Consider the following 23822-nt stretch of genomic DNA (forward strand, 5'->3'; position numbering starts at 1 on the left):
GTCTCTATATGTTGCTGACTTGTACTTTCCAAGCACTTAGTACAGTGCTCTGCCCACAGTAAACGCTCAATAAATACGATTGAGTGAATGAATGAATTTACAAATGGAGGGAGCGATCATTCAATCAATCACATTTATTGAATGTTTACTGTGTGCAGAACACTGTACTAAGCATTTGGGAGAGTACAATATACCAGAGTTGGTAGACATGATCCCTGCTCTTATGGAGCTTGCATTTTAACTGAATGTTGAAATGCTATTGATCTTTCTGTACAATACCCTCTTGATCATCTTGATAGTGGAGTGAGCCATCTGCAGGCTTTGGCTGTTCTGGGATAAGTATAGACAAGCCACAGAGCCTCTTGAAATGTCCTTCTTTCATTGGTGATTGTCTAGGATTTCTTCAACCTTTGCATTCCACCATGGGTCATGTGCATCCCGTATCGTGATTGACTTATCACAGTAGAGAACTCTGTAAGCCTGCAGGGCTATTCATTCATTCAATCATATTTATTGAGTGCTTACTGTGCGCAGAGCACTGTTCTAAACACTATGAAGACCTGCAGTGGGCTTCGGATGCACTGCTTGTTCTGCTGAATCATTTTCACAAAACTGGTCTTTTTTATTTGGCAAATTGTCCAGAGTCTTGATGGCTACCTAATAAATACTACCTCAATCTTGTCTTTCTCATCTCTGACCTCTCCCCCATGTCCCGTCTCTGGTCTGGGAATGCCTTCCCTCTTCATATCTGACAGACAATTACTGTCCCTACCTTCAAAACCTTACTGAAGGCACATCTCCTCCAAGAGACCTTCCCTGACTAAGCCTTTCTTTCCTCTTCTCCCATTACCTTCTAGGTCACCCTGACTTACTTCCTTTATTCATCCCCCCTCCCAGCCCCACAACAGTAATATGCATGGAGAAGCAGCATGGTTCAGTGGAAAGAGCCCGGGTTCGGGAGTCAGAGGTGATGGGTTCTAATTCTGACTCCACCACTTGTCAGCTGTGTGACTTTGGGCAAGTCACGTCACTTCTCTGTGCCTCAGTGCTCTCATCTGTAAAAGGGGGATTAAGACTGTGAGCCCCACGTGGGACAACCTGATCACCTTGCATCCCCCCAGTGCTTAGAACAGTGCTCCGCACATAGTAAGCGCTTAACAAATACCATCATCATCATTATTATTATTATATCTGCAATTTATTTATTTATGTTAATGTTTGTCTCCCCTAGTAGACACCCAGCTCTTTGTGGGCAGGGAATGTGTCTGTTATATTGTTACACTGTACTCTCCCAAGAACTTAGTGCATCGTTCTGCACACAGTAAGCGCTCAATAGATATGATTGACTGACTTACTGACTAAATACTATCATGGACAGAACCTTCATTCTCCATTTATGTTGGGCTTTGTAGACAGATGCTTTTTTACATTTTGGCTGCTGAAGTGATTGGTCACCATGGTGATTTGAATGATCTTGGTTTACATGACACTGAGTCATCAGTGATTTGGAGGTCATTTTTAAATAATGAGGTTGTATTGTAATTGTAACATCCATAATTAATTTATATATCTGTAATTTATTTATTTATTCATTTATTTATATTACTATGTCTCCCTCCCCCTTGGGCAAGTCACTTCATTTCTCTGTGCCTCATATGTAAAATGAGGATTAAAGCTGTGAGCCCCATGTGGGACATGGACTGTGTCCAACCTGATTATTTTGTATCTACCCCAGCGCTTAGAAAGGTGCTTGAGCTTGTTGTGGACAGGAATGTGTGTTTGTTGTTATATTGTATTGTCCCAAATGCTTAGTGCAGTGTTTTGCACACAATAAGGGCTCAGTAAATATGACTGAATGAATGACTGACATAGTAGGTGCTTAACAAATACAATAAATACAAATAAATAAAGAAAAGGGACCTCATATTCTAATGGTAGAGAATGTTTAGAGAATGGTTAGACAATGATCTGGCCATATCTGACAATGGTCAACTGAACAAATGTCAGTTCCTCGGCTCCATACCTTCTTCAGGCCCATCTGTCACAGTGATGCAGTTAAGAGTTGCCAGTGGTTAGTTCATGGGAGAAACCAAGATGACTTTCTTTTATTCAGGAGGTGGAAGAAAACATTAATGAGCTGGAATAGCCCATTTTGAATTTCTCAATCCCATACGATTTAGTGCCCTTTTCCATTTTTGGCATCACTACCGACCAAATAAATGAATAAATCTATTAATGAATGGTATTTATTGAGCACTTACAGGTGCTCAGGAGAGTACAGTACAATGCAGTTGTCAGCCACAGTCCTTTCCCACAAGGAGCTGACACGTCATCATCTTGTTGAATATTGGTCACATCCCAATATTTGCGGTACGTTTATTTTGCCTCACCACTTCATGTGCTGGGGTGCATGTGGTAATCTCATTTCAGAAGCAAGCGTCAGGTTCTCAGTTGGTCCCTGATGCCACTGGACAGATTTGCAAGACCCAGATTTGTGGACAAGTCAAGACCACGGCTACCCCCATTCCCAGGTAGCTTGTCAGTTCCAATGCAGCCAACAGAATTTTTCACTTTACTTCTTCAGGGCTGATTGGCAGAATACAAGGAACAGTCACTTTGGCAGGGCTGCCGTCCTACCCCTTCACCATCCAACCTCAGCCAGAGACAAAAGCAGTCTGAGAAATGTCCTGCCTTTCTTGGGCTCCTACATTATCTGACATCTACACTGGATAAAGAGCATCTGATTCTGTCCAAATGGATTCTAGAAGAATGGCAATTAGCTTCTGAGATTGGAATGTGATCAAAAAGGTGTGTGGGCGGAGAATTAGTGTCTGGATTTAGAATACTGCAAAGATAAAGCCAATTACTTCTTTTTAACCTTCACCTGATCCTCTTAAATCCAATTTCACACAGGTCAGATATTCACTATTTGAACTTGGTTAAAAAAAAGCCAATTTTATGCAACTTGATGTTGTATAAACTGACAATAGAAGTTACAAAAATCCACTGGACTACTTTCCTGTTTCCATTTGCTGGGCCTTCAAAGCATGATCAAATTTGTTCAATTATTGTCATATTCAGTGTGTTCAGTCCTCTCCCATACCAGCCTTCTGAGCAAATAAAAATTAAAGAATCCACCCAGGGCATCATTTTCTCTCTATTAAAGACACTGGCATTATGTGGAACTAGATAACAGAATAGGAAGATTGAATACTAATACTAGTAATAATGACAATTATTAAGCGCTTACTATGTGCAAAGCACTGTTCTAAACTCTGGGGAGGTTTACAAGGTGATCAGGTTTTCCCATGGGGGGCTCACAGTCTTAATCCCCATTTTAGAGATGAGGTAACTGAGGCACAGAGAAGTTAAGTGACTTGCCAAAGTCGCACAGCTGACAATTGGTGGAGCCAGGATTTGAACCCATGACCTCTGACTCCAAAGGCCGTGCTCTTTCCACTGAGCCACCCTACTTCTTGAACCAAGTGAATCCCCAATGGTGTCCCAGGTGTCCATCCAGACCCTGTTGAATGAGGGGTTTTTTTTAATTTTCATTTTTTTTATGGTACTTGCTATATGCGAAGCACTGTATTAAGCACTGGGGTAGCTACAGTTAGAGAATAATCAGGTTGAACACAGTGCCTGTCCCATATAGGGCTTAGAGTCTAAGTAATAGGGAGTAGGATTTAATCCCCATTTTACAGATGAGGTAACTGAGGAATTGAGAAGCTAAGTGACTTGGCCAAGGTCTCTCAGCAGATCAGTAGTGGAAGAGATTAGAACCCAGATCTTCTGACTCTGAGGTTCATGCTCTTTCCACAAGGTCATGCTTCTTCCCTTTGAGGCCACTCCCTACTTGGTGGCCAATTCCCGACAGGGACCACTCCCTGTTTGGGGGCTGCTTCCTTCCAGTGTCCACGGGGCAAACCATCCTCCTCTAGACTGTGAGCGTGTTCTGGGCAGGGATTGTCACTGTTTATTGTTTTATTGTACTTTTCCAAATGCTTAGTAGACTGTTCTGCACACAGTAAGCACTTAATAAATACAACTGAAGGAATGAATGAATACTCCTGGGCAGGGCCAGCAGGCTGCCGGAGAACGGGGAGGAGAAGACCCTGGATATGGAAGCTGGTAGGAGAAGGGAAAAGAATCTGTCAGGGAAAGGATGTGGGAAACCAGATTCAGTAAGGATCCAGGGGGGCTGGATTACCCACTCTTGCTCTGGTTACCGACCAGAGCTCCTCCCTGAGGCCTCTTCTCTGTATCCTCCTCTCCAGGGCCTCCTCTTCCCCCTCAGGGCTCCTCCTTTCTGTGTCCTCATCCCCTGTGGACTCCACCTGCCTGGGACCCCCTTCCTGGTGCCTCTTTTCCATGGTTTCTTTCCCCAGGGCCTTCTCCCAGAAGCCAGGCAATCAAATGGCTGTATGAAGAGCAAATTGTGTCAGGAAATGCATCACTTTGTTGTTCTGTACTTAATAATAATAATAATGATGGCATTTATTAAGCACTTACTATGTGCAAAGCACTGTTCTAAGCACTGGGGAGGTTACAAGGTGATCAGGTTGTCCCACAGGGGCTCACAGTCTTAATCCCCATTTTACAGATGAGGTAACTGAGGCACAGGGAAGTGAAGTGACTTGCCCAAAGTCACACAGCTGACAGTTGGCAGAGCCGGGATTTGAACCCATGACCTCTGATTCCAAAGCCCGGGCTCTTAGAGGAGCAAAGTTTGGGGGCTAGGTTGCAGTGAGATGAGGTGGGAGGGGGCAAGGTGATTGAGTGCTTTAAAGCCAATGATGGGGAGTTTTTGTTTGACGAGGAGGTGGATGGGCAACCCCTGGCATTTCTTGAGGAGTGGGGAAGCAGGACCTGAACATTTCTGTAGAAAAATGATTCGGGCAGTAGATTGAAGTATGGACTGGAGTGGGGAGAGACAGGAGGCAGGGAGGTCACCACGGCAGTCGATACAGTAGTCAAGGTGGGAGCAGAAAAGTGATTGGATTAACGTGGTTGCACTATTACTATTAGTAATTGGTAATACTTCATACTGCTGCCCGGATTGTCTTTGTCCAGAAACGCTCTGGGCATGTTACTCCCCTCCTCAAAAATCTCCAGTGGCTACCAATCAATCTGTGCATCAGGCAGAAACTCCTCACCCTGGGCTTCAAGGCTGTCCATCACCTCGCCCCCTCCTACCTCACCTCCCTTCTCTCCTTCTACAGCCCAGCCCGCACCCTCCGCTCCTCTGCCGCTAATCTCCTCACCGCCCCTCATTCTCGCCTGTCCCGCCGTCAACCCCTGGCCCACGTCATCCCCCTGGCCTGGAATGCCCTCCCTCTGCACATCCGCCAAGGATGTCTTCCTCCCTTCAAGACCCTACTGAGAGCTCACCTCCTCCAGGAGGCCTTCCCAGACTGAGCCCCCTCCTTCCTCTCCCCTCTCCCCACCTCCATCCCCCGTCTTACCTCCTTCCCTTCCCCACAGCACCTGTATACATGTATATATGTTTGTACATATTTATTACTCTATTTATTTTACTTGTACATATCTATTCTATTTATTTTATTTTGTTAATATGTTTCGTTTTGTTCTCTGTCTCCCCCTTCTAGACTGTGAGCCCACTGTTGGGTAGGGACTGTCTCTATATGTTGCCAACGTGTACTTCCGAAGCGCTTAGTACAATGCTCTGCACACAGTAAGCGCTCAATAAATACGATTTGATTGATTGATTAATAGTAATAGTATTACTATCATTACTATTAATAATATAATAATAGTAACAATAATATTACTAATATTATATAAGTATATAATACTCATCATTATATATTATATACTACTTATAATTATATAATACTAATATTAGTAATAATAGTAATAATAATGATAATTATAGTATTACTATTACTAATGGTAATAGTATTACTATTACTATTAGAACAGTGCTTTGCACATAGTAGGTGCTTAACAAATGCCATCATTATTATTACTACTAATACTATTACTATTATTACTACTGCTGCTGCTGCTGCTGCTGCTACTACTACTGCTACTCCCACACATCTTTGAGGTGGCGCAGGGAAATAATAATAATAATAATAGCATTTATTAAGCGCTTCCTACATGAAAAGCACTGTTCTAAGCGCTGGGTTGACATGCAGGATATGGACCTCTGAGGATCCAGTTACTTGGCCACTGTCAAAGACTGGGCTCCCATTGTTTGTTTTTATTCTTTGCCGGGGGTGGAGTCATCTGCTCAGGTCTTCCTGGCATCTAACCACCACCGGACTCAGTGTCTGATTGCTCTGCTCCTCACCGCTAGGTCAGGGAGGTGGTATTTCTGTCCCTTACATGACCTAGGTATGAATTCTTCAAATAGATCTGTCCCTTTTGAAGTAAGCTTCCATCAATTTCCAAGTGCTAAGACCAGGTAACTATGGTCCCAGAAATTGGAGTTTCTTTTCACCTTGATGCTCTTTTTGTTGTCCTGGTGGCCATAATTCCAGGCTTAAGGAAATAGCCAGGCAGAACTAAAGATAAAAAAGGCACTCAGAAAAATTCTCCCTGTTAAAGCTTTTTCTTGTCCCTTTCAGTTTGAGCTTTTGTTTGTTTCTCCTGTGTACTGATGTGAGAAGACACGTTTGAAGGCTTTAATATAGCACTGTAGAGTGCTGTGTTGCTATCCTTAAATGTTCCCTGCACTGGATGAATGAACTGGGCAGGTTGGTCATGGAATTTCAGTTTCTTCTATCCTCGGATAACTCTATCCCAACTTTTAACTGAGAAGAAGCTTCTTTTCCTCCCCGCTGAAATGCATCATCGACTTTTGATCAGTGTTTTTGGAGAAGGAACACTTCTCTTGATCTTGGTCTATCAGTTAACTGAACGTCTCAAATCAATGCATACCTGAAGAGATTTCTTTCACAACTGAGGCTCATCGTTGCTAATTCATTCTTTCATTCATTCAATAGTATTTTTTGAGCACTTACAGTGAGCAGAGCACTGTACTAAGCACTTGGGAGAGTTCCATACAATAATAAATAGACACATTCCCTGCCTACACAAGCTTACAGTCTAGAGGAGGGGATTAATATAAATAAATGAATGGAACCCATTTTATATTGCTTCCTTCTCACTGGAAAATGAAAACTGCCAGTCAACAAATGTTGGTTATTTATCATATATTTGCATATGTTCAAAATAATAATAACTGGTATTTGTTATTATTTATTATGCCCCAAGCACTTTAATAAACCCTGGGGTAGATGCGAGATAATCAGGTCAGACTCAATCCCAGTGCCAAATTAGGTTCACAGTCTAAGTAGGAGGGAATAGCCATTTTACAGATGAGGAAACTGAGGCACAGAGAAATAAAGTGACTTATGGTCACACAGCAGTTAAGTTGTGGAGCCGACATTAGAACCCAAGCCTTCTGGCTCCCAAGCCAATGCCCTGTCCACTAAGCCATGCTGCTTCTACAGTTCATCCGTTCAAATCCCGGCTCTGCCAATTGTCGACTGTGTGACTTTGGGCAAGTCACTTCTCTGTGCCTCAGTTACCTCATCTGTAAAATGGGGATTAAGATTGGGAGCCCCCCGTGGGACAGCCTGATCACCTTGTAACCTCCCCAGCGCTTAGAACAGTGCTTTGCACATAGTAAGCACTTAATAAATGCCATTATTATTATCATTCTACAGATTTCCTCCCAATCCCTGCTTCGTTTAGTTTGAGGCTGGAAACTCTTACTAAACTCAATGAGAGGAGCAGTCAGGCCAAACATCTCCACCTTTGGATTTGCTTCTTCAATTGGCTGCCTTTCCATTTTGACTTCCAGAACTTCTTTTCAGAAGCTCCTTATTCCTGGGAAAATCTCGGAGATAATTAGGAAGGGATTACCCCATAAATTCCTCTCTCCACCACTGTTGGAGGAGTATTCCTCTCTCCACCACTCTTGGAGGAATTCCTTGCATGATTCCAAGTAACTGACACCTGACCTCTGAACCAGCCAGAGGGCATATAAATCTACAGTATTTATTGAGCAGAAAACTGCAGGACACTGTACTAAGCACTTGGGAAGGAACAGTAACGTTAGAAGAATTTGGCGTTATCCTTGATTTATCTCTCTCATTCAAACGACATACTCAATCGGGCACAAATTCCTGTCAGCTCTACCTTCTTAACAATACTAAAATCCTCCCTTTCCTCTCCATCCAAATTGCTATCATATTAATCCAAGCACTTGTCCTCTCCTGCACTGATTACCGCAATACCTTCCTTCTGACCTCCCTGCATCTTGTGTCTCCCCACTTCAGTCCATACTCTGAAACCCACATCATTTTTCAACAAACCCGTTCAGTTCATGTTTCTCCACACTTCAAGGACCTCTAGTCATTGCCCATCCGGCTCCGCATCAAACAGAAACTCCTTACCATTGGTTTTTAAAGCATTCAGTCACCTTGGTTCTTTCTAGCTCACTGGCAGCGTGGCTCAGTGGAAAGAACACGGGCTTGGGAGTCAGAGGTCATGGGTTCAAATCCCGGCTCCGCCAACTGTCAGCTGTGTGACTTTGGGCAAGTCACTTAACTTCTCTGTGCCTCAGTTACCTCATCTATAAAATGGGGATGAAGACTGTGAGCCCCCCATGGGACAACCTGATCACCTTGTATCCTCCCCAGCGCTTAGAACAGAGCTTTGCACATAGTAAGCACTTAATAAATGCCATTATTATTAGTAGTAGTAGTAGTAGTAAGCACTTAACAAATACCAAAATTATTATTATTATTCTCTGATTTTCTTCTACAATCCAGCCTACATGCTTTGCTCCTCTAATGCCACTGTAACCTCACTGTACTCACTGTTACTCACTGTAACCTCGATTCATTCATTCATTCATTCCATCGCATTTATCGAGTGCTTACTGTGTGCAGAACACTTGTACTAAGCACTTGGGAGAGTACAGTACACCAATAAACAGTCACATTCCCTGACCACAGCAAGGTTACAGGCTAGAGTGTTGTGTTGCCAACTTGTACTTCCCTAGCGCTTAGTAATAATAATAATGAGGCATTTATTAAGCGCTTACTATGTGCAAAGCACTGTTCTAAGCGCTGGGGAGGATACAAGGTGATCAAGTTGTCCCATGGGGCTCACAGTCTTAATCCCCACTTTACAGATGAGAGAACTGAGGCACAGAGAAGTTAAGTAACTTGCCCAAAGTACAGTGCTCTGCACACAGTGAGCGCTCAATAAATACGATTGAATGAATGAATGGAGTAGAGGAGGGAGACATTAATACAAATAAATAAAATTACAGATATGTACATAAGTTCTATGGAGCTGGGAGGGGGGAAGAGCAAAGGAAGTAAGTCAGGGCAATGCAGAAGGGAGTGAGAGATGAGGAAAAGCAGGGCTTAATCTGGGAAGGCCTCTTGGAGGAGATGTGTCTTCAATAAGGTTTTGAAGCTGGGGGAGAGTAATTGTCTGTCGGATTTGAAGGGAAAGGGCTTTCCCAGGCCAAAGGTGGGACAAAGGCTAGGGGTCGTTGGCAAGACAGGCAAGATCGAGGCACAGTGAGAAGGTTAGCGTTAAAGGAGTGAAGTGTGAGGGCAGGGTTGTAGAAGAGAGAAGCGAGATGAGGTAGGAGGGGGCAAGTGGTAGAATGTTCTAAAGCCAGTGGTGAGGAAGAAGTGGTTGGGCAACCACTGGAGTTTTTTGAGGAGTGGGATGATATGCCCTGAACGTTTTTGTAGAAAAGTGATCTGGGCAGCGGAGTGAAGTATGGACTGGAGTGGGGAGAGACAGGAAATTGGGAGGTCAGCAAGGAGGCTGATGTAGCAATCAAGGCCGGTTAGGATGAGTGATTGTATTAACGTGGTAACAGTTTGGCAGGATCCTGATCTTGTCAATCTCACCACCAACCTCTCACCCACATCCTGCCTCTCTCTTGGAACTTCCTCAGTCTTCAGGGAAGCAGCATGGCTCAGTGGAAAGAGCTCAGGCTTGGGAGTCAGAGGTCATGGGTTCTAATCCTGGCTCTGCCACTTAGCTGTGTGACTTTGGGCAAATCACTTAACTTCTCTGTGCCTCAGTTCCCTCATCAGTAAAATGGGGATTAAGATTGTGAGCCCCATGTGGGACAACCTTGATTACCTTGTATCCCCCACAGCACTTAGAACAGTGCTTGGCACATAGTAAGTGCTTAACAAATACCAACATTATTATTATTCAGTCCTAACAGACAATCACTCTCCCCACCTTCGAAGTCTTATTAAAAGCACATATCCTCCATGAGGCCTTCCCTGATTAAGCCTTTATTTCTTCCTCTCCTACTCCCTTCTGTGTCGCCCTTGTACTTGGATTTGCATCTTTTATTCACCCCTTCCTCAGTCCCACAGGATTTATGAAAAATATTCAAAATTCATTTATTTATATTACTTCCTGTCTTCCCTTCTAAACTGTAAACTCACTGTGGGTGAGGAACATGACTACCAACTCCATTAAATTGTACCTTCCCAAGTGCTTAGTACAGTTTTCTGCACACAGAGAGCACTGAATAAATTTGATTCATTGATTGGTTGACGTGATCCCCACCCACCAGGGTTTTATAATTTAATGGGGAAGACTGACACAAAATAGTTTACATATTAGAGGGAGAAGTGCTCAAAGAGCAGAGTATGTTAATTGATATATACAAAACTGTAGCAAGATGTTTTAGGTGCCAAGTGTTGAACCCAAAACTAGAGGACTCTTAGGGTTTTTTAAAGTTCATATTCCAGGGTGGAGTTCTCAAACTCATATCAGCATACACAACTGACTTAATCACAAGTTTACCATTATGCTCTGGGTAGGTAGATCTGTTGCTAACAACAGCTGAGCTGGACTAGTGGAGAAGCTGTTTCTAGCTGTTAAAGTGAATTTGGGGCCTAATTGAGATGATTGGGCTATTTGACTTTTATTTTAAGTGAATGAAATAGACTTCCTCTGATCACCTAGCAACCGCTGCCTGTATATTGTGAGTTAGTAGAATGTTTAGGGATGAGCATTCCTTTGAACCGGGGGATTTCAGAAATACACATGAAAGATGTTGGCTCGATTATCTCCTCAAATTCCCTCCGGAACGTCCTTTGTGTCGCCACTAGCAGCCACAAAGAAATATAGTTTACTTGATTTCCCATGTGTGCTTCAGCTGAGGAGTTTGGCAAATAGAAAGACTGTGGGTATTCTTTAATATCTTCTCTCTTTTGAAAGGGGAAGGAGTTAGGGAGCTTTGTGCAGCACGAGGCAGTCACAAACCTACATTCTAAATGGAAAGCGGTTTGCAAGAGTGTCGCCATGGAAGTGCAACTGTTCACTACTAAGATTCCAACACGCCCATCATGCTCCTATTCTTCTGAATTGGTGAAGTCTGTACTCTGACTCCCGTTATGCCGACCCCAATCTATAGAGTTTAGGGGTCAGCATACCAGAGTAGAGGGGTCAAATTGAGTGGTTGGGGCTGGGGAAGGCAAATACCATCTCAACTTGCCTGAAGCTCTGAAAAATCTCCCCGGTTCTTTTTTAATATAAAATTTTTCAACAGTTCTTTTCCTGAGAAATGCAATCCCTGACTTGGATTGATTTGAAATATCTTCTCGCTCAGAAATGGCTGATTTCTTCTCTGGGTGGTGATGGGAGAGAGCTTGGAACAGTGGAAAATGAAGATTCCTAGTCGGGTAACAACGAAGCATAGTCATGTTTCACCCAGTTACATTCTAAATGGAAAGCAGTTTGCAAGAGTGTTGCCATGGAAGTGCAACTGTTCACTACTAAGATTCCAACACGTCCATCATGCTCATATTCCTCCGAATTGGTGAAGTCTGTACTCTGACTCCCATTATGCTGACCCCAATCTATAGAGTTTTGGGGTCAGCATACCAGAGTAGAGGGGTCACATTGAGTGGTTGGGGCTGGGGAAGGCAAATACCATCTCAACTTGCCTGAAGCTCTGAAAAATCTCCCCGGTTCTTTTTTAATATAAAATTTTTCAACAGTTCTTTTCCTGAGAAATGCAATCAATCAATCAGTTGTATTTATTGAGTGCTTACTGTGTGCAGAGCACTGTACTAAGCGCTTGGGAAGTGCAAGCTGGCAACATATAGAGACGGTCCCTACCCAACAGTGGGCTCACAGTCTAGAAGGGGGAGACAGAGAACAAAACAAAACATATTAACAAAATAAAATAAATAGAATAGATATGTACAAGTGAAATAAATAGAGTAATAAATATGTACAAACATATATACAGATGAGTCCCTGACTTGGATTGATTTGAAATATCTTCTCGCTCAGAAATGGCTGATTTCTTCTCTGGGTGGCAATGGGAGAGAGCTTGGAACAGTGGAAAATGAGGATTCCTAGTCAGGTAACAACGAAGCGTAGTCATGTTTCACCCAGTTACCCGCCTTTGGTCCCTGGATTTCTGAAAGCCCATGGTTCAGGCTAAGCTGATTTAATTTTATTGAAATCTATGGTGTTGGCACACCATCCCTAGCTTGTACCTAGGCCCCTCTACCCCTAACATGTAGACGTAGTGAGGTTCCGCTGAAGGAGAATATGCCTCTGTGGCTTGAATCCACCCAATAACCAGCTGTTGCTGCTTCCTTTTCCTGTGATTACTTTGCTCCTGCTGATCAGCTGGGCGGGGGCCCATAGAGGCCTCAGCTGGCCAAATGGTTCCAATACCGGTTGTCGATCAGTCCTTTCAGCCCAGGAATCTGCCTTGAGCAGAGGCTTCTTGATGCTTGGAGGAGCCTTGAATGCTCCAAGCGTTTTTGTTCCTTTACTGAATTCAGTTTGACGTAGCAGCTGGAAAGCAGAGAGTGGGGATGTTGGCATGATAGATGCCTTTGATGCCATGTATGTTAGCCTTGTTTTGAGTGACTGCAGCTTTTGGTTCCTGATGCCAAGTTGCCACAGTGTCCAGTCCCTGATCCTGAGATGGTGCAGCTTCCCAGCATTATAAAAGTGGTGAGTTATGGGCCACTAGGCTCACTTCTGGGCTAAAGCCAGGACCTGAGGGAGCCCCAGGCTTAGAAGTGGAGCCTCAGAGATCCTCAGGCTGAGAAGCATGTCTTTCTCCCATTGGGGATTTCCCGGGTCAATGTGATTGTTTCTGGGTGGAAGTCAGGAGGCTTCAGGAGATAGGAGAGAACAATTCAAGGTCACGGTGGAAGTAAAGCTTTGGCCCAGAAAAAAAGTAGATTGATTCCACGGGACAAGAGGGAAACAGGAAACTGTGCTAGTACATACGTTATTGAAGGTCACTGAGGACTTTAAACCACTGGAAGACTATGACTGCCCATACAAGCCTTTGAAAACTCGGTAACGCACCCAGAAGGCTGAGATCCATCTGTTTTCCCCCACTCCCACCCTATTCTTCCTGCCCCGACCCCATCCAACATCAAATTGCATGGCTGCTCACTGCCCAGAAAGGGATTTGTCAGGGATTTAAATCTTCATGGCTTGTTAGCCGGGTGTGTAGAGAGCAAGCTGATTCTGTCGCTTTCTATAATTACGCCGAAACTGGGAGTTGTCTGACACAGAATCTCAATATGGATTGTGTTTTCTTGCAAAGGTTTGCGAAGGAAATGTGCTTGACTTTGAACTTTCCATTTCAGCCTGGATGAGATGTTTCTGTTTGGCTGATGATTCTGCCTAACATGATTGTTGGAAGGGATAAATAGGTAATTGTTTTCCTTCAGTGGGTCTGCCCACCATGCCTCGCTTAGAGAAACGCACAAATGGTGTTTGGCTGTATCTGAAGAAAGCACCTTGTCAACAATTAAGTCCGTGCAGTCCGTTCCCTGTCACTTCCCCACAGCCACAGGGTATTTGCAGCCAGGAAGATCCCCCGAGAAAGCAGTGGTGTCAAGAACTAATTGACCAGTTTTAATTGTGGGGCAGGTCTTGTTGTAGTGTTTGAGGAGGAGATGGGTACAGCTTATTTTTTTGTTTTTCTTGGAAAAACAGAAAGCGATTTCACAGTGGTAATTAAAAACAAACAGAGGCTATTAACCAATCCGGAACTTCTGATGTCTGGTGCTCTGCTTCCATGCATGAATGATTTATTGATCTGGCTCAAAGCAGTTCAGCATTGAAATTATCTTGAAAATTAAAACCCTGTTTGAGAACAGATGGTCCAGGTCTCTAGCCCAAGGCTTGATTTAGAGTATAGCAGAGGGCTTTCCCCTTTAAGGAAGCATAGCTCAGTATCTGCTGGGGGGCTGGTCTGTCCCCAAATAGTTAAGTCCATAATGGGGATGCTGCAGCCCCCCACTCTCTGGGAGGTTTTGCATTCTGCATGTGTCTGGATCTTTGCAGAGACCACTGGGATTCCGGGTGCAAGGATCCAAACCTGGAGTTTCACCAAATTGGATTTGGTGTGTGTATGTGCACATCTTCCATTTGCCCATCTATCTATGGGTGCACCTGACTGTGTGTTATTTGTGTGTGTGTGTGCATTATTATGCATGCAAGAACACATTCATTCATTCAAGCATATTTATTGAGCACTTACTGTGTGCAGAGCACTGTACTAAGCACTTTGGAAGTACAAGTCAGAGACGGTCCAAAAATGGGCTCACATTTGCAGAGCACTGAACTAAGTGCTTGGGAAAGTAGAATTCAAAAGATACATCGTTACCACATGATATGTTAGGCTTTCTTGTGTCACTATAATGGGCTTGGTTAATGTGGAAAAAAGTAGCCTACCAACTGAAAATATCCTGGACTAATTTTGCTAGCATTTGTAATCTAAGAGGTTATTCATTAAGGGAAGCAGGGGCTAGTAAAAGGAAAAAGTTTGTGAAGTCTACCTAGTAGAAGTAAGTGGATTTATGGAGCACCCACAGGTGCAACACCCTGAATTAAATCCTTGAAATGTGAGATTGGCTAGGAAGAGTGGGAGAAAAACATTAGGGACTGTGAGACCACTGTTGGGTAGGGACCGTCTCTGACTTGTACTTCCCAAGTGCTTAGTACAGTGCTCTGCACACAGTAAGCGCTCAATAAATACAATTGAGTGAATGAATTAGGGAGTGACCAAGACAGAAGAGAAATGATGATCCTAATGAATAACTCTTCAGTCCTGAGAAACTTACACATAGTTCATGTGGGAAGAAGACACATCCACTAACTCAAGAAAATACCAAGGACATACCAGAGCTCTCTCCCCCTTCTCCTTGACATAGCGACATCAATCCTTGTACTTCCCAAGTGCTTAGTACAGTGCTCTGCACACAATAAGCGCTCAATAAATACGATTGAATGAATGAATAAGCACTCAGTAAATACGATTGAATGAATCAAATTTATTGAGCACTTACTGAATGCAGTGCACCATATTAAGTGCTTGGAGAGTACAATATGTTCCATATGCCTTTCTATGTGTCTGAGTAGCAGAAGTGGAGGAGGAAGGAATACAGAGGATATGAGTAATGGCAGCACAATCTTTCAATAGGCAGTAGGGAGCTAGTGGTCAAGATGGAGTGTAGTCAGCAATAGCTATCAATCAAGGAGAAGCAGCATGGCTCAGTGGAAAGAGCCCAGCCTTTGGAGTCAGAGGTCATGGGTTCGAATCCTGGCTCAGCCAATTTTCAGCTGTGTGACTTTGGGCAAGTCACTTCACTTCTCTGGGCCTCAGTTACCTCATCTGGAAAATGGGGATTAAGACTGTGAGCCCCCAGTGGGACAACCTGATCACCTTGTAACCTCCCCAGCGCTTAGAACAGTGCTTTGCACATAGTAAGCGCTTAGCAGCATGGCTCAGTGGAAAGAACACGGGCTTTGGTGTCAGAGGTCATGGGTTCAAATCCCAGCTCCGCCACTTAGCTGTGTGACTTTGGGCAAGTCATTTAACTTCTCTGTGCCTCAGTTGCCTCATCTGGAAAATGGGGATTAAGATTGTGAGCCCCACATGGGACAACCTGATCACCTTGTATCCTCCCCAGCACTTAGAACAGTGCTTTGCACATAGTAAGCGCTTAACAAATGCCATTATTATTATTATTATTATGGAGACCTCTGAACCAATCAGGTGACACACATGAAGTGGCAACCTCTTAGCCCCAATTCCTCATGGGTCACTTTAGCATGAAGTCTTTTAGACTTGCAAGCTGGCGTGGGTAAACATGTTGGGAGTAAGTACTCCAAACTATCAAAACAAGCAGAATCTGGAAGACTTGTTGCTCAGTGTGTCTCCAGCAGATACAATCGAGGTCACTGAAATCAGACCATGCGGGGAGGCATCTGGACCCGTGGCTGTTCTGGCATACCATCCTCACTCATCTCTTCCCCCCCTTTTGCCTCACACAGAAAAGTGCAGTACAAATACACGTGCACACACAAACTCCCCCGCACAAATGCACAGCCCTACTTATAAAGAAAAATAGTCACATAAACATACAGACACAGGTGCCTGCGTATGTATGCACACCCACACATACATACACCCTTTCAGCCCTCTGCTTTTCTTCACCTGCCCTTCAGCAAATGATTAATTCCTGTGTAGGACAGCAATTAATTTTCAAAGAAGGGGATTGTGAGATAAACAGAAATCTGAAGCCAGGCAATTTGCAAATGACATTCTAGGCTGTCCCCTACCCTGCTCTCTGACACAGGCATTATCTAGGCAAACACTGAGTGCGACCAAGGAGCAGTTGAACCCTGGCTTTCTGTTCAAGATTGGACTCTCCTGGTCTTTTCCTGGGATGCCCTGATTGGGTAATAGCCTGCTGGGAAAATTTGTCCAAATGCCCCCAAAAGAACAGTTTCCCCACATGAATGAGGTGTAGAGCCAAAATGTCTCTGTGATTGTGTCCACAGGCTCCGGGCCCAAGGCAGTTGCCAATCTGACCTGACCCTAATAGCAGCCTGGCTGGGGCCTCTTGTCTGTGCTCAGTTGGAGAACACTGTGGCGATGAATATGCTGGTTGTAGGACAACCTTAATAATAATGATGGCATTTGTTAAGTGCTTACTATGTGCAAAGCACTGTTCTAAGCTCTGGGGGGATACAAGGTGATCAAGTTGTCCCACGTGGAGCTCACAGTCTTCATCCCCATTTTACAGATGTGGGAACTGAGGCTCAGAGAAGTTATGTGACTTGCCCAAGGTCACACAGCAGACATGTGGCAGAGCTGGGATTAGAATGCATGACTTCTGGCTCCCAAACCCGTGCTCTTTCCACTGAGCCACGCTGCTAATGCATTTTCAAACTGGGGGAATCTACATTTCTGGCTCTGAAGGGCTCTCAGGGGTGTCCAAGATTTGTGACAAAGATTCATTGTTTGTTTTCATTAAATGCAACCAAACAGGGTCACTAATGCTCCCTTAATTATCAATTTTGACAAGGCGCCAACTGGAGCAGTCACCCAGTGAGCAGGATTTTGTGTTGGTGATAAATATTGTTCGTCATTCTTAGAATACCTGGGGGACCAAGCAGGGCTGGAGATGAGTCCTGCTATGCTCTGGAATAGTTCATTAATACATTCTGCATTTCAATATTATTTCTGGGAAACAATTAAGCTCCAATGCCCTGAGCAAAGGCCCTGCTCCTCCGTTTTCATTTCCGTAGAATTTTTAACAGTATCAAAACAAAGAAAACTGGCTCAGTTATCGTCTCAAAGATATTTTGATAACTATAACCTATAGCTTCAGGGAGATTTATTTCTTGGATTTATTCAAGAGAATGAATCTTGGATAAAATGTCAACTGCTGCAGTTATTTTTAATGATAGTTCTCATCTGGGAAAACTGTGGGACACATTCTTCCAAAGGAGAAGCTGCCATTTTGCAAGCCCTGGACTGTGGGTTAATTCATTCAGTCTCCATCTGTGTAAGGGAGCAGAGAGCAAGCAATTGAGATGGCCAATGAAGTGTGTGTTTATGTGTGTGTGTGTTTGTGCTTGTGTAATAATAATAATTATGATACTTGTTAAGCTCTTACTATGTGCCAAGCACTGTTCTATAAGCACTGAGGTAGACACGATTTATTCAGGTTAGACACAGTCTCTGTCCCACATGGAGCTCACACTTTTAATCTCCATTTTATAGATGAAGTAACTGAGGCCCAGAGAAGTTAAGTGACTTGCCCAAGGTCGCCCAGGTGACAGATGGCAGATTAGAACCCAGGTCCTTTCACTTCCAAGCTCATGCTCTTTCCACTAGGCCATGCTTTTTCTCTTGTCAGTGCTTTCCAGTAGATAGCTGAAATAATAATGATTCATTCATTCATTCAATTATATTTATTAAGCGTTTACTGTGTGCACTGCACTGTACTAAGCACTTGGAAAGTACAATGATAACATTTATTAAGCGCTTACTATGTGCAAAGCACTGTTCTAAGCACTGGGGAGGTTACAAGGTGATCAGGTTGTCCCATGGGGGGCTCACAGTCTTAATCCCCATTTAACAGATGAGGGAACTGAGACCTAGAGAAGTGAAGTGACTTGCCCAAAGTCACACAGCTAACAATTGGTGGAGCCGGGATTGGAACCCATGACCTCTGTCTCCAAAGCCCAGGCTCTTTCTACCGAGCCACACTGCTTCTCTGAGCAGCCATGCTGGGGTTAGGGTAGCACTGCTAAGGGAAACAGAGGATGCACAATCCCCTCTGCTAGCCGTGGGCTCAGAGGAGTTCCAGTGAGGCAAGGAAGGTCATGAAGGTCAGGGAGACTAATTTGCTTCTACTTTCCCCGGTACACACACATATACTCACCCTCCCCAACAACACACACGGTGGCTCAGTGGATAGAGCGTTGGCCTCAGAGTCAGAAGGACCTGGGTTCTAATCCTGGCTCTGCCATATGTCTGCCCCATGGGAGCCCCATGTGGGACATGGACTATGTCCAATCTGATTAACTTGTATCTGCCCCAACACTTAGTACAGTGTCTGGCACATAGCGCTTAACAAATATCATTAAAAACACCTCAATGTATCTCAGTGGGCAGGTATGAGTTGGCCTGACCTTTACTTCATCTGCAGATCTAGGAACCAAATTCAAAATATACTGAGAGGGAAGGCTCCTGGTTCCTGGCTTTCATTCATTCATTCATTCAATTGTATTTATTAAGCGCTTACTGTGTGCAGAGCACTGTAGTAAGCACTTGGGAAGTACAAGTTGGCGACGTATAGAGATGGTTCCTACCCAACAGCGGGCTCACGGTCTAGAAGGGGGAGACAGACAACGAAACAAAACATATTAACAAAATAAAATAAATAGAATAGTAAATATGTACAAGTAAAGTAAATAGAGTAATAAATCTGTACAAACATATATACAGGTACTGCAGGGAGGGGAAGGAGGTAAGGGAGGGGGCATGGGGGGAGGGGGAGAGGAAGGAGGGGGCTCAGTTTGGGAAGGCCTCCTGGAAGAGATGAGCTCTCAGTAGGGCTTTGAAGGGAGGAAGAGAGCTAGCTTGGTGGATGTGCGGAGGGAGGGCATTCCAGGCCAAGGGGAGGACGTGGGCCGGGGGTCGACGGTGGGACAGGCAAGAACAAGGCACAGTGAGGAGGTTAGGAGGTTAGCGGCAGAGGAGCGGAGGATGTGGGCTGAGCTGTAGAAGGAAAGAAGGGAGGTGAGGTAGGAGGGGGCAAGGTGATGGAGAGCCCTGAAGCCGAGAGTGAGGAGTTTTTGCCTGATGCATAGGTTGATTGGTAGCCACTGGGGATTTTTGAGGAGGGGAGTAACATGCCCAGAGTGTTTCTGCCCAGAGATGATCTGGGCAGCAGCGTGAAGTATAGATTGAAGTGGGGAGAGACAGGAGGATGGGAGATCAGAGAGGAGGCTGATGCAGTAATCCAGTCAGGATAGGATGAGAGATTGAACCAGCAGGGTAGCAGTTTGGATGGAGAGGAAAGAGCGGATCTTGGTGATATTGTGGAGGTGAGACCGGCAGGTTTTGGTGATGGATTGGTTGTGAGGGGTAAAGGAGAGAGCGGAGTCGAGGATGACACCAAGGTTGCGGGCTTGTGAGATGGGAACGATGGTAGTGCTGTCAACAGTGATGTGAAAATCAGGGAGAGGGCAGGGTTTGGGAGGGAAGATAAGGAGTTCAGTCTTGGACATATTGAGTTTTAGATGGAGGGCAGACATACAGTTGGAGATGTCTTGAAGGCAGGAGGAGACACGAGCCTGAAGGGAGGGAGAGAGAGCAGGGAAAGAGATGTAGATTTGGGTGTCATCAGCGTAGAGATGATAGTTGAAGCCACGGGAGTGAATGAGTTCACCAAGGGACTTGAAGCGGGCAACCCAGAATAAGAGGAGGAATGAGTAATAATAATCATAAAACTTGTATTAAATGCTGGAGTAGATAGAAGATAATCAGAATAGACACAATCACTATCCCTCTCGGTGTTCAGTCTGAGGGAAGAAGAAGAGGACTTGAATCTCCATTTAACAGATGAGGAAACTGAACCTCAGAGAAGTGAAGTGACTTTCCCAAGGTCACACATCAGTCCTGTATGAGAAGCAGCGTGGCTCAGTGGAAAGAGCACGGGCTTTGGAGTCAGAGGCCATGGGTTCAAATTCCAGCTCTGCCAATTGTCAGCTATGTGACTTTGGGCAAGTCACTTAACTTCTCTATGCCTCAGTTGCTTCATCTGTAAAATGGGGATGAAGACTGTGAAAGACTGTGGGCCCCTCGTGGGACAACCTGATCACCTTGTAACCTCCCCTGCGCTTAGAACAGTGCTTTGCACATAGTAAGCGCTTAATAAATGCCATCATTATTTATTTATTTATTTATCAGTCATTTGTTGGAGCTGGGATTGGAACCTAGATCCTCTGTCTCCCAAACTCGTGCCACTTCCCAACTGGCAAAACACAGCCGGGCTTTGCACTCAACAGGGGGAGTTAAAGGGTGACATTCCTCTTGCCAGTGATTCCCTCTCGGTTCCACAACTAGCACCAGAGGCACTGGGCATGTTCCCGGGATTTATCCATCCCGAAGTTGCTTCTGGACAAAGCACTGCTCAGCTTTCTCCTTCAACCTCCTTTGAAGTTTCGAGAGGACATTCTTCCCCATTTACAAAGTGAAATGATGTAGAAAACAAGCAGGTGCTGGTGTGAGGTTTGGAGTGGACTTTTGAGTAATTTAAATTCCTCAGAGATCAATCAGGCCATTTCCATTTTTCCTCAGCTCATATGCTGGCTCTTTGAACAACAGATCTTAAATGGAAAATAGAAAGTGCTGACTTTTGGTTGCTGGGTTTATTGGAATGAAAACTATTTTTTTCAATCTGTGAAGCAAATTAAAATTAAAATGGATAAGCATCTCGATAGGAAATCGAAGGAGTCCTCCCTGATCTGCTTTTCCTGAGGGGCTGTGGTTGGGCCCTGGCATACCAGGAGACCTGTATAATTTGCAATGACGACTGCCTGTCCACAGGCATTTCAGTCCCAGGAAATTTCAGCTTGGAATGTGTCCTTCTGCACCTAACTTGGGCAAGTGGGTCTGGATTTCTGGCCTGGTTATTTCTCTTGTGATGCCACTTCCCCACCTTCATAGCCTTACTAGCTACTCAGTCAGTCATATTTATTTAGCACTTACTGTGTGCAGACCACTGTACTAAATGCTTGGGAGAATACAATATAACAGACATAGTCCCTGTCCACAATTAATTTGCAGTCTAGAGGGGGAAACAGACATTAATATAAATAAATAAATTACAGATATGTACCTAAGTGCTGTGGGGCTGGGAGCGGGATGAATAAAGGGAACAAGTCAGGGTGACACAGAAGGGAGTGGGAGAAGAGGAAAGGAAGGCTCAGTCAGGGGAGGCCTCTTGGACGAGATGTGTCTTCAGTAAGGCTTTGAAGGAAGAGAGGGTAATTGTCAGATATGAGGAGGGAGGGCCTGAGGCAGGATGTGGGCAAGAGGTAAGCATTGAGGTACAGTGAGTAGGTTAGCATTAGAGGAGCGAAGTTTGAGGACTGGATTGTAGTAGAAAAGTAGTGAGGTGACGTAGGAGGGGGCATGGTGATTGAGGGCTTTAAAGTCAATGCTGAGGAGTTTTTGTTTGATGCAGAGGCAACCACTGGAGGCTCTTGAAGAGAGGGGAAACATGGCCTGAATGATTTTGTCAAAAAGTGATCCTGGCAACAGGGTGAAGTATAGACTGGAGTGGGGAGAGACAGGAGGCTGGGAGGTCAGCAGGGAGGCTGACAGAATAATAAAGATGGTATAGGGTGACTGGATTAACGTGGTAACATTTTGGATGGGGAGGAAAGGGTGGATTTTAGCAATGTTGTGAAGGTCAAACCGCCAGGATTCATTGATGGATTGAATATGTGGGGCCTTCTCCATTTGAGCCCTCGCTTCCCCTGCTCCCTCTCCTGTCTGTGTCACCCTTGCACTTTTATCTGTATCTTCAAGCGCTTGATATTCACCACACCACTGGGTTGTGGTCTGTGACCATGTATTTGTAGAGTTCCTATATTTGCTATATAGAGAGCACACTTAATGAATGGGGACCCTTTAACATTTTATCAATTTATTAAGTGCTTACTTTGTACAGAGCACTGCTAAGTTCATTCATTCATTCAATCATGAGCGCTTACTGTGTGCAGAGCACTGTACTAAGTGCTTGGGAAGTACAAGTTGGCAACATATAGAGACGGTCCCTACCCAACAGCGGGCTCACAGTCTAGAAGTGCTTAGTGCTTGGGTGAGTACAATAGTATTGGTAATAATAGTGATAATGATATTTCAGTGGTTACTGTGTGCCAAGCACTGTATTAAGCGCTGGAGAAGACACAAGATGATCAGATCCCACATGGGGCTCACAGTCTAAGTAGGAGGGAGAACAGATATTGCATCCCTACTTTGCAGTTGAGGGAACTGAGGCACAGAGAAGGAAAGTGATTTGCCCAAGGTCACACAGCAGGTAAGGGGAGAACTGGGATTAGAACCCAGGTCATCTGACTCCCAGAACCATTCTCTTTCCGCTAGACCATGCTGCTTTACATGGTAGATATGATCCCTGCCCTTACACTCTAGTGGGAGAGGCAGCCATTAAAAACAGAGTTATAAATACATACATAAGTGTGAGTGAAGGAGGAGGGAAAGGGATTATGCACTTAGGTGATGCATAAATGCTGAAGTGATGATAGGAGGAGTAAAGGCAGGGGCGATGAGAGGTTAGGTAGTGAAGACCTCCTGGAGAAGGTATAATTTAAGAAGGGTTTTGAAGATAGGGAGAACAGTGGTCTGACGGGTGAGAAGGGGGAGGATTTGAGCAAGATTATCAGTGGTGAGAGACAAGAACAAATCGAGGCCAGCAAAAGTGAGCATGTGATTGTGGGTATTCACTCAATGTCCCTGTTTTCCATCTGCTTTTAGAACCATGGGACACAAAAACCGGTTTGTGAAAGTCCCACGCGGCCACATCTGGGTGGAAGGAGACCACCACGGACACAGCTTTGACAGTAACACCTTTGGGCCGGTAAGTCTCTAGTTCTGTCCCTCATCTGGACTTGGAATTGGAAACAAAAGTGTGTCGAATGGATTATTCAGCCAAATCAACTAAAATGTTCATGGATTTCAGGGTGGAACAAGTCACATCTTGAAAAGTTCCTTTTAATCATCATGGAGAGTCTAAGCTGTGAAATCAATTTGTGGAAGGCAGCACCCAAGTCATGAACCATATAGGTTCCCAACCCCAGAGACTCAACAAGGAATGTGCAGGTTCCCCTAAGAAAGATTTTAGCTAAACACATACAAGCTTTTTGATACCAGAATTAGTTGTTGCTCCCTTCTTTATGGACCTGCCTCCTGGAGTTCTTCA

At 44.5% G+C, this 23822-nt stretch overlaps 1 protein-coding gene across 1 annotated transcript in view; it reads left to right on the forward strand.

Annotated features, from left to right (window-relative positions):
* IMMP2L (inner mitochondrial membrane peptidase subunit 2) overlaps positions 1 to 23822 on the forward strand; it is an 893637-nt gene that overhangs the window by 678232 nt on the left and 191583 nt on the right. Inside the window, exon 5 of the mRNA XM_038752433.1 lies at positions 23378 to 23480. Within this exon, the coding sequence (XP_038608361.1) occupies positions 23378 to 23480 (103 nt within the window). The remainder of the gene's footprint in view (positions 1 to 23377; positions 23481 to 23822) is intronic.

The sequence above is a fragment of the Tachyglossus aculeatus genome, chromosome 10 (genome assembly GCF_015852505.1).
Source record: "Tachyglossus aculeatus isolate mTacAcu1 chromosome 10, mTacAcu1.pri, whole genome shotgun sequence".
Taxonomy (NCBI): domain Eukaryota; kingdom Metazoa; phylum Chordata; class Mammalia; order Monotremata; family Tachyglossidae; genus Tachyglossus; species Tachyglossus aculeatus.